At 42.2% G+C, this 19,964-nt stretch overlaps 1 protein-coding gene across 2 annotated transcripts in view; it reads left to right on the plus strand.

The window, feature by feature from the left end:
• The window catches only part of col27a1b (collagen, type XXVII, alpha 1b), a 483,649-nt gene that overhangs the window by 381,567 nt on the left and 82,118 nt on the right, over nucleotides 1–19,964 (plus strand). For both annotated transcript variants that reach the window (XR_010021219.1, XM_063073617.1), the window contains exons 38-40: nucleotides 12,325–12,378; nucleotides 13,766–13,873; nucleotides 14,572–14,625. Coding sequence is in view for 1 of the 2 variants with exons in the window: in XM_063073617.1 (XP_062929687.1) it covers nucleotides 12,325–12,378; nucleotides 13,766–13,873; nucleotides 14,572–14,625 (216 nt within the window). In the remaining variant the exon portion in view is untranslated. The remainder of the gene's footprint in view (nucleotides 1–12,324; nucleotides 12,379–13,765; nucleotides 13,874–14,571; nucleotides 14,626–19,964) is intronic.

The raw sequence follows: 19,964 nt of genomic DNA on the forward strand, positions 1-19,964 counted from the left end.
AATGGTTTTTAATCTGATTAGGAAGCTGTGATTAGTGAACTGGGTCCCCAGATGCTTACAATCTATATCAGCGATTTAGATGAGGGGAACAAGAATGTTTACTGCAAAGTTAAGTGGCAGAGTGGGCATGTGGAAGGCGCAGAGTGGCTCCAGGAGAGACCCAGAAGCTTCCATGACGGTAAGAATATGGCAGATGCAATATAAGTGGGAAAACAGAAGGTCAGTTTTGTGGAAAAGTATAAAGGTAGTGTATTTTGTAAGCAGTGAGAGATTGAACGATATTGGTCTTCATAAGGACTTGGTATCTTTGTAAATAAGTCACTGAAGGTTAAATTGCAGACACTGCAAGCGACTCTCACATTGCAAACACAAGGAGATCTGCAGATGCTAGAATTTCAAGCAACACACATAAAAGTTGCAGGTGAACGCAGCAGGCCAGGCAGCACCTCTAGGAAGAGGTACAGTCAATGTTTCGGGCCAAGACCCTTCGTCAGGACTAACTGAAAGAAGAGCTAGTAAGAGATTTGAAAGTGGGAGGGGGAGATCCAAAATGATAGGAGAAGACAGAAGGCGGAGGGATGGAGGCAAGAGCTGGACATTTGATTGTCAAAAGGGATATGAGAGGATAATAGGACGGGAGGCCTAGGGAGAAAGAAAGAGGAGGGGGGAAGCTACCCAGACGGAATATAAGGTGTTGTTCCTCCAACCTGAGTGTGGCTTCATCTTTACAGTAGAGGAGGCCGTGGATAGACATATCAGAATGGGAATGGGATGTGGAATTAAAATGTGTGGCCACTGGGAGATCCTGCTTTCTTTGGCGGACAGAGCGTAGGTGTTCAGCAAAACAATCTCCCAGTCTGCGTCGGGTCTCACCAATATATAGAAGGCCGCATCGAGAGCACCAGACGCAGTATATCACCCCAGCCGACTCACAGGTGAAGTGTCGCCTCACCTGGAAGGACTGTCTGGGGCCCTGAATGGTGGTGAGGGAGGAAGTGTAAAGGCATGTGGAGCACTTGTTCCGCTTACAAGGATAAGTGCCAGGAGGGAGATCAGTGGGGAGGGATGGGGGGGATGAATGGACAAGGGCGTCGCATAGGGAGCGATCCCTGTGGAAAGCAGAGGGTGGGGGAGGGAAAGATGTGCTTAGTGGTGGGATCCCGTTGGAGGTGACGGAAGTTACTGAGAATTATATGTTGGACCCGGAGGCTGGTGGGGTGGTAGGTGAGGAGAAGGGGAACCCTATTCCTAGTGGGGTGGTGGGAGGATGGGGTGAGAGCAGTTGTGCGTGAAATGGGAGAGATGCGTTTGAGAGCAGAGTTGATGATGGAGGAAAGGAAGACCCTTTCTCTAAAAAAGAGGACATCTCCTTTGTCCTGGAATGAAAAGCCTCATCCTGAGAGCAGATGCGGCGGAGACGGAGGAATTGCGAGAAGGGGATGACATTTTTGCAAGAGACAGGGTGAGAAGAGGAATAGTCCAGATAGCTGTGAGAGTCCATAGGCTTATAGTAGACATCAGTAGATAAGCTGTCTCCAGAGATAGAGACAGAAAGATCTAGAAAGGGTAGGGAGGTGTCGGAAATGGACCAGGTAAACTTGAGGGCAGGGTGACAGTTGGAGGTAAAGTTAGTGAAGTCAACGAGCTCAGCATGCAATTCAGGAAGCAGCGCCAATTCAGTCGTCGATGTAGCAAAGGAAAAGTGGGGGACAGATACCAGTATAGGTTTGGAACATGGATTGTTCCACAAAGCCAACAAAAAAGGCAGGCATGACACGAGGAAATCTGCAGATGCTGGAATTTCAAGCAACACACATATAAGTTGCTGGTGAACGCAACAGGCCAGGCAGCATCTCTAGGAAGAGGTACAGTCGACGTTTCAGGCCGAGACCCTTCATCAGGACTAACTGAAAGAAGAGCTAGTAAGAGATTTGAAAAGGCAGGCATAGCTAGGACCCATACAGGTGCCCATAGCTACACCTTTAGTTTGGAGGAAGTGGGAGGAGCCAAAGGAGAAATTATTAAGAGTAAGGACTAATTCCGCTAGACAGAGCAGAGTGGTGGTAGAGGGGAACTGATTAGGTCTGGAATCCAAAAAGAAGCGTAGAGCTTTGAGACCTTCCTGATGGGGGATGGAAGTATATAGGGACTGGACATCCATGGTGAAAATAAAGCGGTGGGGGCCAGAGAACTTAAAATCACCGAAAAATTTCAGAACGTGAGAAGTGTCATGAACATAGGTGGGAAGGGATTGAACAAGGGGAGATAAAACAGTGTCAAGGTATGCAGAAATGAGTTCGGTGGGGCAGGAGCAAGCTGAGACAATGGGTCTACCTGGACAGGCAGGTTTGTGGATCTTGGGCAGGAGGTAGAAACGAGAAGTGCGGGGTGCGGGAACTATAAGATTGGTAGCAGTGGAAGGGAGATCCCCTGAGCAGATAAAGCTGGTGAGACAATGGCCTAGTGGGATCATGATCAAGGGGTAATATTGCAAAGGATTTGATTACTAGAGTATTTACGTTCTTCTCCAGTTGCTAAGAACCCCCGTGAGACCACAGCTGGAAGATCATGTTGATGTCCGATTGAACATTCAGCAAAGAAGTGAGAATGAAATTTCTTCACCCAGAGGGTAGAGGGAACCTTTGGAATTCGCTACCCAAGAAAATGGTAGAGGCTCAGTCACTCAGTGTGTTCAAGACAGGAATCAATAGATTTTAGATATTAATGGAGTGAAGTTAAGGTGGGAAAAATGGCGCCAAGGTGATAGATCAACCACATATTGAATGATAGAGCAGGAGCAGTGAGCCAAATGGTGGCTTTATGGTGAAGATAGATAAGTAATTGAATAATTGAGGAACTGAGGGTTATGATGAACTGGTGGAGAAGGGGGAGTGGAAGCCATCAGAAATCACCATGAACAGCAGCACGCGGGAAGGCCCAGGCTCTTCCCCTGCTCCTATTTTCTTAGTGCTTCTGATTCTGATGTTCTTAATCTCAAGGCATGAGTACATGTCTGTTCTATATTCATGGACAGTGTATTCATCTGTATGTTCAATACAAATTAGATAAACAGGTTCATGCAGTGGTGCTTCAGAACTAGGTTGAAATTTTACATCCTGTGTATACTGGTGATAATTGGCGCTCTTGACCAAACTGTATTCTTGCAGTCTAGACAGCCCCCAATATTTGTTCAGATTACACATCTCACAACTAATCTCTGAAAATTCATTGTTGCTGTGATTCCAATGGACAAATTCCTGGAAGATTTTTAACACTTTTCACTGCGTAAGGTTTTGGCGAGCTTCTGCTAAATTGAAGTTTCCAAGCTGCACTCTGTAGTAAGTCTCTGAAATGCATACAGACTTTATGCTTCTGCAGTTTGGATGCTGGCCTTTCACCTCATGGATGAATTCAGCCAAACTAATGAGATAAAGTCTCCTTCACTTTGTAAGGTTCCACAGCCACAGTCCTGTTCCTGAAAATAGAATGTCCACAGCACAAAACAGCTCCTCATGAAATTGCAGTTCAAACAAAATCCGCCTTCTCATTCAAGGAAGCCAAAGAATATCTGGTTTTGGAAACAGGAAATTATTATGTTTACAGAATAGAACTGAGGCAAATCTTTTGGGTTAGTGCAGAACTATATCAAAATCAGTTTAGGATTGTTTAATGATAACTCTAGTCAGTGAGGTAAGTGGGGTATCATCTACCTAAAGTCATTCTCCTCAGTTTGAAGAAAGCCACCGACATTCGGTCAATGAAATGCATAAAAAACGTTGGCTTTGATAGAACTGGAATGTAATTTTACATAAAATTTTATCAGATATAAAGCACAGAAACAGACCATGCTACTCTGGGCCATCCCAATGTGCATGTGCCATTGCAGCCTTATTGCTAATTGCGGGCCTCAACAGCTTATCTGCCTTCCCTTAAGTATACCTGTTTGATTCCATTTGCTCACCATCTGAGAGTAAGTTTTTCAGTCCCATCGCTGCTATTGATGAAGATGGATTATTTGATTTCTTGATGATTGTTTTAACAGCCTTCAGAGTTTTTCCTCTTGAAGTTGCCCCACCTTCAAGTGGAAATACCCTGTGTCAAAATTTCTCTTTGAAATCCTCTCAGATTCTTTTCTTCAAAAGGGAAAAGATAAAGTTCTTACATCTGAATATCCTGTAAGTCTTTTTATTGTTTTTTTACAGATTGTAGAATGTGATGGAAAGGATTTGTAACACTTCCAGAAGAAAAAAATACTACGTTTTTAAAATTTGTACTGAATTTACTGAATTAAAAAAAGAAAGTCCTATAGACTGAACCACTCAAGCCGCACTTCTTGAGAGAGCAATAGAGTTAACATTTTCGATCCAACATTGGTAATATTTTATTGGAGTGGTAGAACATGAAAAGTGTTTATGATTGTAACTCAAAAACTAAAGAAGATAGTTACCTCCCTGGAGATTTGTCATCTTCAAATTCCCTGGCAACATCCCTAAGCTAAAGGAGATTGGAAAATCATAGTCAGAGCATGTGCTGTTTGTTTTCAAAGATTTACACTTCTGAAACATTTTTCCTCCTCAATGTTAGTGTCTATCCTTTTCTACCTTGCAGACAGACACAAAAATGGTGGGCAGTATTACCGACCCCACATACAGCCAACCATTGTGGTCTCCAATGGGATCACCTTTTATGATATCCGCCTTTCTTCTACTAAACTGAGATTACATCTGCCCCTGATCTGTCAGTGTGTATCTGTACAATGACTGGCCATCTCTAATGCTTCAGTAGCAATCAGAACTTAGTCCACACAGAATGTCAAAAGGCCATGCGGCCAAAGGCAACAGCCAGCAATACTGCATCCTCATCTCAATGACCGCAAGTCTGTAGCTGTATTTCAATGGATTCTTCATGCTCCCTCACCTTAAATATGCAAATGAGTGAATACTGTTTCAATAAAGGGTTCAACTATTCACAACAACATTGTCAGTAATCTTCCCTCATAGTCTTGCTGTATGGAATTCCTTGTGATCCAGTCGGAAATATTTAAATTGACATAATAAACATAATTATTTCATTGTTTTATTATTCATTCAAGGGATGTGGATGTTGCAGGCTGATTCAGTGGTTTATTGTCTTTGAGGAGGCTATAATGAGCTTTCTTCTTAAACTGCTACTGTCCGTTTGGTGTGGGTATACCCACAAAACTTTTGATGGTGAATTTTCTGGATTCATATTAACTATTTTCAGACAATAATAGGCAGAGACTTGCAATTTAAGATGGCACTCCTGAAGTTGGATGACAGCTTACTGGTGGTTTATAAGGCAAGAAATGCGACTAAGTACTTTATTAACAACACTTTTAATGTGGTAACTTGTGGTAAACTATCACTGCAAACAGTGAGGAGATCAACAAAGGCAATGCTGACTCAAGGGTCAAGCCATGACGGTGCGTGCCAAATTGGAGTGTGGCATGTTTGAGGGGAAGCGAGGTCGAGACGGTGCTGGAGTCAGCAATGGAGTTGGAACAAAGCAAATCAGAGAGGCATTTCAGAGCGCGTCCACCTAAAGCAGGAGCGAGGTTGGATTGATCTAAGCGATGAGCCGATTTGGAAAGGTCGAGTACGGGCTGGGAGGCGAGGTCTGGGCCCAGAGCGTTTCACTGCAGCACGGCCCGGGCCTTAATGTGGGGCATGACCCGGTGTCTGAGTAATTTAAACACCGGTCCGGATAAACCAATCAGGCAGGGTGTTGGGACCAGTGGCGAGGATCAGGCTGATTCCATTCGCTCTTCCACAGTGGTTACTCCTCCCTCCGCAATGCTGAGGCTGTGAGACTGCTCTGGCTGCAACGCGCCTCGTGTCTGCGAGCTTAGCGGCAGCTTGCCTCGCTGTGTGATGAACTGAGACAGAGGCTACGGGCCTTTTCCAGCTGCTCCAGGCTCCAGGTCTACAGACTCAATTTGGCTCTGAGTGCTGTTGCTTGCTGTTACTGTTTGCATGGTTTGTGCTTTTTTTCTCTCTCTGCACGTTAGGTACAGGTCTTTTTAAAATTGGGTTCTTTAGGTTTCTTGTTCTGTGGCTGCCCGTAAGCAGATGAATCTCAAGGTTGTACAATTTATATATACTTTGAACGTTGAGTATTTCCATGCAGTATCAGTTGGCAGTCCAAATGAAGAGGGCACAACGGAAATTATTGGTGTGTTTACCTGGGTTGTAGAAGAACCTCCTGTAGGTTCGGTGAAAGCAGCTTGGTCTATTCTAACCCTCGGCCAGTCAGTTGATCCTTCAACCAGAAACCTGAGCTTGCCTTTCAGGGAAATAGGTTCAAGTCCTGTAACGGAAGCCTATTCTCAATCATGGTGACCACGAAACTACCAAGTGAGCATAAAAAAAACCAACAAGTTCAATAATCTTTGTCCAGTCTGGTCTGTACGTCACTCCAGATACACAGCATTTCTTAACTGCCCTCTGAAATAGTCCAGCAAGCTACATTCGAACAGAATAGAAATGAAATTGGACGAACCGCAAAGCATTCCTGCAGGCATAAATTCATATTCAGTAAAGTCTTTGATAGCTGCTTACAGTAGAATTTTTGTCACAACCATCTGGGGACTTGGACATCTCTGTGATTTTTGTGTTTGGAATATTGAGCTCATTACCACCGGAAGAGTTTGGGGAAAATGGCTAAGATATATTCAGAAGGAAACCAGACAGAGGGAAGAATATCCCTGATGAATCCTGCCCCCTCCTTCCCCAGGTCCCAGGTCCTCTAGTTTTCTCTATCTCTGATATGGAGGTTTGTTTTCTACAGACTTCCTATTTAAATGCCACATCACTTTACTTGCCTCAGTCACATACCACGCTGTTTGTAAGGAGTGAGAATGTTCTCTAGAACTAGGGGACATAGCCTCAAGATTCGGGGGAGTAGATTTAGGATGAAGACGAGGAGGAACTATTCCCAGAGAGTGGTAAATCTGTGGAACTCTCTGCCCAATGAAACAGTGGAGGCTACCTCAGTAAGTGTATTTCAGACAAAGTTGGATAGGTTTTTGCATAGTAGGAGAATTAAGGGTTATAGGGAAAAGGCGGGTAAGTGGAGATGAGTCCATGGTCAGGTCAGCCATGATCTTATTGAATGGTGGAGCAGGCTCGACGAGCCAGATGGCCGACTCCTGCTCCTATTTCTTATGTTCTCCCCGTCGCCATGTGGGTTTCGGCTTTCTCCCACAGTCCGAAGAAGTACTGGTTGGTACGTTGATTGGTCATTGTAAATCGTCACCTGATTAGGCTAGGGTTAAGTCAGGGGATTGGTGGGTGGCTTGGCTCGAAGGACCAGAAGGGGCTATTCCACGCTATATCTAAATAAATAAAAAAATAACATTCCCCATTAGCCTCCTCTGTTCCGTGGAGAAAAGACCTAGCTTCTCCAGTCTTTCCTCATCCCAGGCAATATCCTGTGAATTTCCTCTACACACTCACCTCTACTGGTGCATCCTTCCTCTACCTTGAAGATCAGAACTGCAAGCAGTACACCAATCAAGCGTGCCTAAAGGGGGCGGCATGTTAGCATAGCGGTTCGCGTAACACTATTACATCGCCAGCAACCTGAGTTCATTTCTGCCGCTGTCTGGAAGCAGGTTGTACGTTCTTCCCGCGACTGTGTGTGTTTCCTCCGGGTGCTCTGATTTCCTCCCACATACCAAAGACATAAGGGTTAGAAGGTTAATTGGTTACGTGGGTGTAATTGGGATGTTGGGCTGGAAGGGCCAGTTACTGTACTGTATCTCTAAATTAATTAAATTATAACATTGAACCATAACCTTTCTCTGCCCTGACTAATGAAGAGTGGTATCCCTTATGGTTTCCTAACTATATTGTGTAACCTGTGTTGCCAAAGATCTGTGGAGTTTCACAGCAAGATCCCTCTGTTCTTCAATACTCCTTAAGATCTAACCATTCATGATGCATGTCTTTGCATCATGAGAGCTCCACAAATACGCCAGTTCATATTTTGGACCAGCCTTTCACTGAGGACCTTGTGAAATCCATGTCCATCCTGAAGTCTAATGTTTAAACCTTGGCTTTGAATTTTCAGCGAGCAAAGACTCATTTTAGCCTCAAATAACTTTATGTCTAGTTTCTTCCAGTGACGTTTCTTCTGCTGACGTTCAGGTGGCCACCAGATGCAGAAATCTTACAAGTTATTCTCCCCTTGTTACATTGCCTTTTTGTAATGCCGCATTGATGGGCACCATGGTGAAGTAGGAAGAGTAGAGGTTTCTCCCTTTGCCGCAGGATAATAAAACAAAGATGTCTGTGAAATTGGAATGGATATATCATGAAGTTAAATAATTCATATAGTAAGAACTTTTTATTAACAGGGTGAATTATCAGGCGATTTGTCAAGTTGTCTTTTGTCAGATTATCTGTTTACGTTTAGTTTCCTGAATAACCAATAAAATGAAAGTGATGTCATCTTTTCCTAAACCACTCATTTAAATTTTATTGAAGTCTTATGCGTGATTGCGAAACGGAGGGATATTTTTAAAACTAGAAAGCATTTTTACAAGCTGCTGCCAGAAAGCATATGTATCCCCAGATTACACTTAAATCTTTTCAAATCTGGCTCAGATATCAGTGCAACTGTTTTTTGGGAATTAACTGATCTCATCTCATTTGCCAGCCCCAGAATTCTCATTGAAAATGACGTCGCTTTGCAGTGGCACGGCGGTGAAGTGCTTAGTGCGGCTGTCTCACGACTCTGGGGAGCTGGGTTTAATCCTGTTCTCGGGCACAGCGTTGGCGCATTCCTCCTGTGACCATATTCTATTTCCTCTGCAGGTCCTGTTTTCATCCCACATCTAACGATGTCCCTTTAAATTACCAGCAGACTAGGTTAGCGGTGGCACAACAGCACAGCAATTACCGTAATGCTTTACAGCGCCAGCCGGAAAATCACGGTTCAATTCCCCCTTCTGCCTGTAAGGAGCTTGTACATTGGTTTCCTCTGGGCGTTCCGGTTTCCTCCCACATTCCAAAGACATGCCAGCTCTGGTTAGTTAGTTGTTGGTACGGATACTATGGTGACTCTTGCAGGCTGCTGCCAGCACATTCACAACGCAACCAATGCAACCAATGCACTTCACTGTATGCTTCGATGCTTCACTGTACTTGTGACAGATAAAGCTGATCTTTTGCCTTTAATGGCAAAAAAGAATCAAAGAGGAATTGGTAAGTATGTGCGAAAGTACAACACACACACACACGCACAAAAAGCTGGAGGAGCTCAGCAAGTCTGATGATCTCTGCCTGAAACGTCGATTCTTTACTCCCCTCCTTAGATACTGCCTGACTTGCTGAGTTCTTCCAGCATTCTGTGTGTGTGTGTGTTGCTCAAGATTTCCGGCATCTGCAGGATCTCTTGTGTTTGTGTGTGAAGGGGAATGAGTAGCAGCACTGCATGAAAATAAGGAATGGGGGAATGAGTCAGATGGAATTGCTCCCTTGGGAACCAGCGTTAGGCTGTATTACGTGGAATAGCTCTTTCCATGTCATTGCAAGATATAAATAGAGGGCGAGATATAAATATGTATAAGATGTACTTAAATTGGACTTCTATTCATAACTAGAATCTATTGATGGTTAAATTGTACATCACATATTGTGAGTCATTTAGTTTTGTTGAAGCAACATGACTGAGCCACACACGCAAAATCGCAAGATGCTGGAGGAACTCGGCTAGCCAGGTGGCATCAGCGGAAGAGGGTAAACAGTCAACACTTTGGGCTGAGACCCTTCTTCAGGACTGGAGAGAAAAAAGACAAGAAGTCAGAGTAAGAAGGTTGCGGGGGGGAGGGGTCAGAGGAAGAAGTACAAGGTAGTAGGTGAGAGGTGAAACCGGGAGAAGGGGAGGAGTAAAGTGAAGAGCTGGGAAGTCGATGGTGCAAGAGATAAAGTGCTGGAGAAAGGGGGAGTCTTATGGGAGAGGACAGAGGGCATTACTGAGGTTGACTTACTTCTGTTTCTTGCTGTTTGATTTTCCTGAAATTCAACGCAACTATGAAATAATAATTGTACACAAAGGAGATTTGCAGTGCAAACCTAAATTCTATTTACTCTATCCTGAGGCTAATCAGATCTGTAATAAAAAGTCTGCTCCTGGCCCCAATCTCATTTCTGTAAATTACTCCAAATATTCGGGTTGTGGGAAAGCAGTCTGAGTTCATTTATTCTCATCTCTCTCCCACCAACATCCCAGCCCTCCAGAAAATTCATATTGAGGTACTGCAATAAATGGTCTCCTGTGTTTTGGTCATTTGCAGACAAATGAATGATGTCACAGATAATGGGTGTTTATTAAGAGGGCTTTAGGACCTTGCTCTGAGCAGTTAAGTAAACTTTGTACATATAAAACCCTTCACACAATTAACTGGTAGCTGTTACAACAATGCTGAAGTTGATATTACAGGGTTGTCATCACCATTAGTGTGGCTATCTCTCTAGGGCAAGGAAATATTCATTTTGCTCAAAACGCTCTATAGAAAATTTCCTTCAGCTTTTCACTTTTCTAGCAAGTAGAAATGGTCTTTTGGGAATGCAAAATTACCAAGTATGCAAGAGGGAAAAAAAACGCTTAAAAAAAGATCATGCTGAATCATTGGCAGTGAAATTTGTCTCTTTGGATTCCACGTAAAATCGACTCTAAAGAAAAAAAAGAGGAAATGAATCACTGAAATTATGACAAAATAAGGGGAGAATAGTCCAGTGCCATGGCAGAAACTTGAATGAACCCTGAATATAAAATTATTCAAATGATAACTTCCTGTTGATTTGATATGTTTGTTAAAGTTGTAGAAAGAATAATTTTTATCCTCCTTAGGTCTCCCCAATATAAATTTTTTTCAATCAACATGTGAAATTTGCACAACTCTCCTTTCCTACAAGAGTGATTTCTGAACAACTGCTGCTGCTTAACCTGGTTATACTGTTCTGCACAGATTTGAAACTATTTAATTGATTCGATTTATTACAGTAATTCTTCGGTTGATTTCATCAAGCAAGTTATAAAGTTAGTGTCAAATTTCCCTGAAATTGAAAGGTGTCTGTTTAGGCATTATATTTGGATTTCATCAAAACCTAAGAATTGCACAGAAGTTCTGGACAACGCACATGAAATGTTGGAGGAACACAGCAGGCCAGGCAGCACCTATGGAAAAAAGTCCCGAAATGTTGACTGTTTACTCTTCTCCATAGATGCTGCCTGGCCCGCTGAGTTCCTCCAGCCTTTTGTGTCTGTTGCCTGGATTTCCAGTATCTGCAGATTTTCTCTTGTTTGTGATCAGAAGTTCTAGAGTTTTGTAATATTGAAGTTTTAGATATACAGTATGCATTACAAAGTCATGAGTTTATCCCCAACCCAATCAAAATCTAGAACTACAGATAGCGTACTTCATCTAAAGGTGGGTGGCTTTCTTGAATCCATTCTACCTTTCAACCCACTGAGTTCAGCTGAGTTTCATTCACCAGTTCCTGACCACCGTATTGGATAGAATTTCATACAATTAATGAGATATCTTTAGTCCAGGGAGCGGTGGGTGGGAGGGAAGAGAGGTTAGTGGCCGAATTCAGTTCTAATCAGAAGAATCATTCTTCTTATAACACAGTCAGCGAACGGTTTTTGAGAACTGGTTTCGCAGATCAATGTAACACCAGTTAATCTTCCGTCCGTGGACTCACTTTACACCGCACGCCGTCGAAGCAGTGCTGCCAGGATAATCATGGACATGACCCACCCAGCCAACATACTTCTCGTCCCTCTTCCCTCCGGGAGAAGGCTCAGGAGCTTGAAGACTCGTACGGCCAGATTTGGGAACAGCTTCTTTCCAACTGTGATAAGACTGCTGAACGGATCCTGACCCGGATCTGGGCTGTACCCTCCAAATATCCGGACCTGCCTCTCGGTTTTTTTGCACTACCTTACTTTCCATTTTTCTATTTTCTATTTATGATTTATAATTTAAATTTTTAATATTTACTAATTTTTACTATTTTTAATATTTAATATTTGTAATCCAGGGAGTGGGAAGCGCAGAATCAAATATCGCTGTGATGATTGTACATTCTAGTATCAATTGTTTGGCGACAATAAAGTATAAGTATAACCGAAGGGTCAACATGTAACGTTAACTCTGTTCTCCTTCAAGCTGTTGTCTGATTTGCTTTTTATTTTCTGCCCCTTTTTTATTTTTGTACCACCAGCTAAATAAGTGGTTGTTGTGCAGACAGGGTGCAGTATATTGACTTAACCGATGTTGTTATTGTTACCTAGGGACCTGAAGGAAAACCAGGAAGACCTGGGATAAGAGGAATACCTGGCAGAAAGGTTAGTTGCACTTGTGTCTTGTTTGGTAGTATCAAAAAGTTTTCAGTACTTGCCAACTTTTACATCCAGGTCTAACCGCCTGTATCCCAACAGCATCATTCTGCAACTACCTGGGCAATTCTTTGTCCCTTTTCTTGTCAATTATTGTATCCACCCACCGTTCTTTCAGTATGAGGCCATTCATTTCTATTTGCCCTTCTAGATTATTCTAACATCCAGAAGTTAAATTCATTTAAAACAACCATTTTTTTCATACACTGCTAATATATGAGAGTTACACCATTGCATCTCTGAAGTATTTTTAAAAGACTCTAATGCTTGCCATTTAGTATTGATTGAAGGTAGCACTTTCATGCTCTTATCAAATTATGGAAACTTGCATGAATAGACCATTTCCTCTGTGATGGTGGAGAAGACACATCAGCAAAGTGTAAAGTGATCCAATCTATGGAAATCAACAGCATCTGCCGTTCTGCCGTCTCTGAAGGAGTTCAGTCAGGGTGAGAGCAGAGTGTGTGGCCTGGTGACCTGGAAGCCTGGATCCATGATCGATTCCATTGCTTCTCTTCAACTGAGGTGCCAAGCAAGGTTGAAGACGACAAAGATGAGAGCAGAGGACGCACGGGTGTTCGGCGTTGTCTGCCTACGTTTCACCGGTCTTCTCCTCCCACTCGCTTGCTGCCGTCGGAGGAAAGTGCAGGATTCTGAATTGCAAGGATTGATGGCCGAGGGTTGTGGCCGTGGAATGGCTTTGGGGGACTTTGAGGTTCATGGTGCTAGTTTCTGGGTGTTGGTTACTCTGCTTTTGATTGGTTTGATCGGTGCAATCGGTGAGGACTGCGGCATTTCAGTGAAGAGTGGCTCTGCGGCCTATGATTGGCTAGCGGTGCTGAACCGAATTGAACTGAATGGTCCTGGAGTCCTGGTTTGAGGTTGATATCCTCTGTGTTGTTTCGCACGCTTTTTGCCGTTTACACAGTTCTTTTTCTCATGCGTTGGGCATTTGATGTTTTTCTGGGAACGGGTTCCATGGTGTTTCTTTGTTTTGTGGCTGCCTGCAGGATGGGGAGGGGAGTGAATCTCAGAGTTGTATTCTGTATACACACTTTGATAATAAATGAACTTTGATTCCACCTCTAAAAATGCATTGCATTCCATCCAACTATTTTATCCTAATACCTTTCCAATAACCACTCTCCATCCTCCATCTTACAATTACTACGTTTCAAATTATAAATGCTCAAGTGGATTTCCTTCTAAAGTTATTCAGTATATTTAGGGTTTAATTGTTTCTTGGACTCTACTGCTATATTTCTTATCCAGAATATGTCGGAATCACTAGCCGGTGAAGAGATACCTTTTAACCCTTTCATATGTTGTTGTGTAGGGCAGCAAAGGACACATGGGATACCTGGGAGAAACTGGACCCCCAGGAGAGCAAGGACCTGTAGGAATCCAAGGGCCCAAGGGATCTCGAGGAACACGAGGATCTCTGGTATAAAGTTTCGTTAAAAAACATCACTTTTTTTTCTGAACTAAACATATCACTAGGAAGCCAACAAGAAAGTTTCTGGGGAGGGGGGTTGTCAGAAGTAAGTTCTTTACACAGACTGGTGGGTATATGAAACACCCTGGCAGGGGTGGTGGTAGGGGCATTTAAGAAACTCTTATCTAGGCTCACAGATGATAGAAGAAATGAAGGACTATGTAGGAGGGAAGGGTTAGATTGATCTTAATGTAGGTTAAAAGGTCGGCACAATATCATGTGTGCCTAAGGGTCTGTACTATGCTATTATGTACAGTGTTTGGTGTTCTAAGAATGCAAAGTTAAAAAGAGTCATAGAACGTGTTAACTCTGAATTGTATTGACAGAGGCTGTGCATTTTTCCACATTAAATTCAGTAAACTGTTTTTGATTTGTTTATATTGCGTTCAAGGCCCACTTCAGCTTTGCAATGTGAGATAACATGGGTCTGACATATACTAAGAAATAAAACTCATTCTCAGCCTGTGAGATCCGTGTGCAGAAATTCTATTTAAGTTTACACATTCCAATACATTGAGTCCTAATAATCAATGCAAGGGGGAAAGTTATGTATTTACAATAAAGTTATTTAAAATGAATCAACATATCACCATAATTTCTTGCTTCCTGATTCAGTTGTCAGATAAGCATTTCTTTCCTCTCACTAGGGTGCTCCTGGTCGTATGGGTGTTCAGGGTGAAATTGGGCTTGCAGGCTATGAGGTAAGGGTAATCTTTTACTTCCTTATAATGGATAACTGCATGAGTGAATGTGAAATATAATATTCCTAAGCTGATGCTTCTCAACAGATTTGAATATGTTTTGCTAGGTAGTGCCTGTAGTCTGCGGTAGCAACATTTAAGTCAAAATACAAACAGATATTGCTGGCACAACTGACAAGGTCTGATCATTGGAAAGAAACCGGAAGTACTGGAGGAAAGGAGTGGTTGATGTTACGTTCAAGACCCTGTGTCAAAACTCATCAACATCAATCATTCCTTTCCCATCACAGATGCTGCCTGACCCACTGAGTCTTCCAGAGTTTTTTTTTGCTCCAGATTCCAGCAACTGCACTCTCTTGTGTCTCTGCAGGAAGTACAGCAGGGTAAATACTCCATATAGAAGACTCTTCATGGGAACACTGTATTACTTATTGTTGGAATCTTTGAACTGCTGGCATAAAGATTTATAATCCTTTCAAATAAATTAAAGTTTCACTTACATTACATGGTTTGCAATTTTGCACAGAGATTATAAACAGCCACACTAGAACAACTGTTAGGAAATGACATTTCCTCCCTGAATGGTTGTTTATTCCCACTGTTAATCAGGAAAGACCAAGTGAAATAAGATTTTGAAGATTACTACAGTAACATTAGAAGCCTCAGGTCCAGACTTCTTGTCCAGAACCAAAAGGCTGGGAAATTTGCTCATTGAGAATGGATCTTCTGCAAATAGAGTGTAAAATCTACATAACCCTCACTATATTAGACAAGTGAACATTTCCAGGGGACATCATGCTCAGTGGGTCTCAGGACTTCTATGTGCAATTCACCCTGACACATTTGACATTTCACCACAACGTGCCAATACAAATAGGACTTACAACATTCTCTGAAAAGTCATAAAACAGATGAGTCATAAACTGTGACTAAGAATAAAATGGGTTTAAAGTCATATAGTTGGCTTAGAAGTTTGACTGCTCCAATCAAACCAGCCAATATGAGTTTTGCTGATATCACACAGAAACATTTGGAACCAAAACCATTGTTGATTACATGACATTTTAGGTTCCATAAGTGGAGGTTTCAAAAGAAAGGGGAGTTAATTTCAGCGTACGTGGCTGAATTGAGGAGATTGTCTGAGCATTGTTAGTTCAATAATGGGTTTAATGATGTACAGAGAGATTGTTTAATTTGTGTAATCTTACAAGAAAGCATTCAAAAATGGCTCCTAACTGAAGCACAACTTACATTTAAAAGAGCAGTTGAAATAGCTGTATCAATGGAAACAGCAGACAGAGACAAAATTGAGTTGCATACAGGAATGAAAGTGACCATGAACAAAATTGCAGTGTCCAAACAGAAACCTGCCTGGCTAAACAAATTGTGTTACTGTTGTGGCAGGAGCGCATGTAGATGAAACAAATACAAATTTAAAGGCAAAACTTGCAGAAAATGCAAAAGGGTAGGACACATACAAAGAACATGTCGGACAGACAGAAATAAGTGGGCTGCAGAGGGAAGAGAAAAAGATAAAAAGTCAAGTTGCAGTTTCAAGAAGAGAACTAATCTACATGCTGCTGATGAAAAGTCTGATAATGATGAAACAGTTGCAGGATTGGGTAGCCTTGAGAATTACAATGTGAAAACTAACAGGAGACCAGCAATATGGCTTACATCAGTGGTGAATGGCAAATGAATTAAAATGGAATTGCATACTGGTTTGGCTGCTCAGTCATTCCACAAAATGAGTTTGAATGGTGTTTCAAAGATACTGAACTGAAGTCTGGAGATATCCAACTAAGAACTTCCACTGGAAAAAAGAACTCCTGTGGAATGACATTTGTAACAATGAACTACAACAACCAACAAGTCACTTTGGGCATGATGTAGTAAAAACAAGAAGGCCAGCATTGTGAGGCTGTGATTGCCTGAGACAACTACAATTTAATTTGAGATCTATCCATCATTTGCATGCCACATCACTATAATAGAGTCAACTGAAAGCACATTAAGAAAGGTACTGGATGATGGCACAGCAATGTTCAAGGATGATATTGGAAAACTCAAACATACCAAGGATAAAATAGTGTTCAATTAAAATGCCACACTCAAATTCTGCAAAGCCTGGCCTGTTCCTTATATCATCTGTGATAAAGTAGCAAGTGAGCTAGATTGCATAGAAACTGAAGGAATTCTTTCCAAGTTTGAATGGAGCCATGGGCAATGCCAGTGGTTCCAGTAGCCAAGAAGAATGGGTCTGTCAGCATCTATGGTGATTTTAAAGTCACTATCAACCCAGTACTGAAAGTAGATCAATACCCTCTGCCAGGATAGCGGATATCTTTGCAAGCTTTTCTGGAGGAAAACACTTCAGCAAAGTGGACTTAGTTGAGACCTACCTACAGGTGGAGGTGAAAGAAGTGTCCGAAGTGTTTCTCACCATAAACATTCACAAAGGGCTTTATTGCTATAATTGGCTTATTTTTGGAGTAGCATCTGCACCTGGACGAGGTGCTACAAGGCTGTCCAGGCACTCATTGTTACCGGATGACATCACTATGAATAACAAAAAACCCCCAAAATCTTGAAACAGTGTGTTAAAAAGACTAGAAGATTATGGGCTCGGTGCAAGATGCAACAAGTGTGAATTCTCTAATTCTAGCAGCACTTACTATGGTCACACCATTGATGCATAAGGATTACACAAGTGTGCTGAGAAAATTCATGCAGTGGCGGACTCCACAAAGGACGTGTTACAATTGTGGTCTGTTCTAAGATTTGTCAATTACTGTAACAGGTTCCTACCAATTCATCACTACAGATCGGTAGGAAATGACAATGGACAAAGCAATGTGAGGTGGCTTTCCAAAAGGTAAAGGAAATGGTGACGTCAGACACCATACTCAGCCATGAGCATCCACATCATCCAGTAAGCCTCGCCATGCACTGGTCAGGATGCCAACACATCCAGAAGAAACGTGTCCAGCGTCAACTGGACCACTTCCTGTCAGAACCACTTCCTGCAGTTCCAGAGTCAACTCCTACAACTACCACGGAGGAGACACCAGAGCCTGAGATTGTTTCACAGACACAAGTCTCTCCTGCCAAGCAGAGTGACCTCCCCAACCTTGTCAGGAAAGACTTTATCCCACAAGAGTAAGAAATCCTCCACAACAATTAAATCTTTAGGCCTGAATGGGGACAAATTAAAATTTACTATATTGTGGATGTCCATATGGTAGTTCTATTATATAGTTTATTGTGTGTGTGTGTATATATTGTGTGTGTGTGTGCGTGTGTGTGTGTATGTACGTAATTTGTGAAACATTCTATATTAATTTGGAGTTTATAGTTAAGTAGGTAGGAGTGTTTTGTATTTAATATTTCAGTAATATTCGAGTAATATTGTAATATTGATTGATTAAGCATTCTTTGTTTAAGTAATTCATTGTGAATTATATGTAAAAGTATGTGAATGGCATACGTCATTACACCGCCATGTCATTGTATACGTACATGCCTCATTGAAGTAAAAACGAAACATGACACACTTTATCCCTCACAAACAAGAGAAAGTCTGCAGATGCTGGAAATCCAAGCAACACACACAAAATGCCAGGGGAACTCAGCAGGCCAGGTGGTATCTATGGAAAAAAAGTAAACAGTCGGTGTTTCGAGCCGAGACCATTCGGCAGGGCAGAACACGTTATCTCATGGCTCCCTTGTTTTCCTTTCAATTAGTTTTATGTTTCAGAGTTACAAAACGTAACATAGAAACATAGATAAAAACATAGAAAACCTTCGGCCCACAATGTTGTGCCAAACATGTACTTACTTTAGAAATTACCTAGGGTTACCCATAGCCCTCTATTTTTCTAAGCTCCATGTATCTATCCAGGAACCTCTTAAAAAAACCCCATCCTATCTGTCTCCACCACCGTTGCCGGAAGCCCATTCCATGCTCTCACCACTCTCTGCGTAAAAAACTTACCCCTGACATCTCCTCTGTACCTACTTCCATGCACCTTAAAACTGTACCCTCTCATGCTAGCCATTTCAGCCCTGGGAGAAAGCCTCTGACTATCCACATGATCAATGCCTCTCATCATCTTATACACCTCTATCAGGTCACCTCTCATCCTCGTCACTCCAAGGAGAAACATGCTGACCATTTTGTTGATATACACCAATCCCAGCTGCCCTCATTAGGACCATATCCTTCAGTGCCTTCCCAGTGAAGTACTAGCCTAAAAGTGTCTTAAACATAGTAATTATATTTGATTTCACCATCTTCTCTGGCAGTATGTTGCAAATCTCAACCACTGCCTCTGTAAAAAAGACAGAACCTACCCCTCAGATCCCCTTTAAAACTCCTACCTCTCGCTTTAAAACTATGCCCCCTAATTTTTGATAATGCTAAATGATTTTGACTATCTACCCTATCTATGCCTCTCATAATCTTATATATTTCTATCAACTTCCTTGGATCCAGGTAAAACAAGTCCCACCTATCCATTCTCTCCCATAACTAAAATTCTCCAGCCCAGGCAACGTCCTGATGAAATGCCTGGGCACTCTTTGCAGCATAGTCGCATCCTTTCTGTAGTATGGGAAACCAGAACTCCAAGTGCCGTCTAACCAGTGTTTTGTAGCGTTGCAGTTTAATAGTCCAGCATTGTATTTATAGCCCCGCAAGGTCACATTCTAGCCCACAATTCTGAAATAACACCATTAAAATGTAATTTTTGATGTTTTTTCTTGATTTTTATAAACAGTAACTGTTTATGGCATTGAAAAGGAATTACATCCAATTTTTAGGCTGACCTGCTGAGGCTCACAATGTTTTGTACCTTTATTTTCATTTTCCAGCATTGATAATTACTTTGTTTTTTGGCAATAATCACCCTACTACTGTGACCAGGAGCAGAATCTCATCCTCAGAATTAGGCCATTTGGCCCATCAAGTCTGCTCCACCATTTCATCACGGCTGATCCAATTTTCCTCTCAGCACCAATCTCCTGCCTTCTCCCCGTCTCCTTTCATGCCCTGACCAATCAAGAATCTGTCAAGCTCTGCCTTAAATATACATAAAGACTTGGCCTCCACAGCTGCCTATGGTGAAGAATTCCACAGATTCAGCACTTTCAGCTAAAGAAATTCCTCCTCATCTCCGTTCTAAATGGATGCCTCTCTATTCTGAGGCTGTGTCCTCTGGTCTAAGATTCCCCCACCATAGGAAACATGCACTCTGTGAAGACCTTTCATTATTCGATAGGTTTCAATGAGATCACCCCTCATTCTTCTAAATTCTAGTGAATACAGGCCCAGAGTCATC

This window comes from Mobula hypostoma, chromosome 21 (genome assembly GCF_963921235.1).
Source record: "Mobula hypostoma chromosome 21, sMobHyp1.1, whole genome shotgun sequence".
Lineage (NCBI taxonomy): Eukaryota > Metazoa > Chordata > Chondrichthyes > Myliobatiformes > Myliobatidae > Mobula > Mobula hypostoma.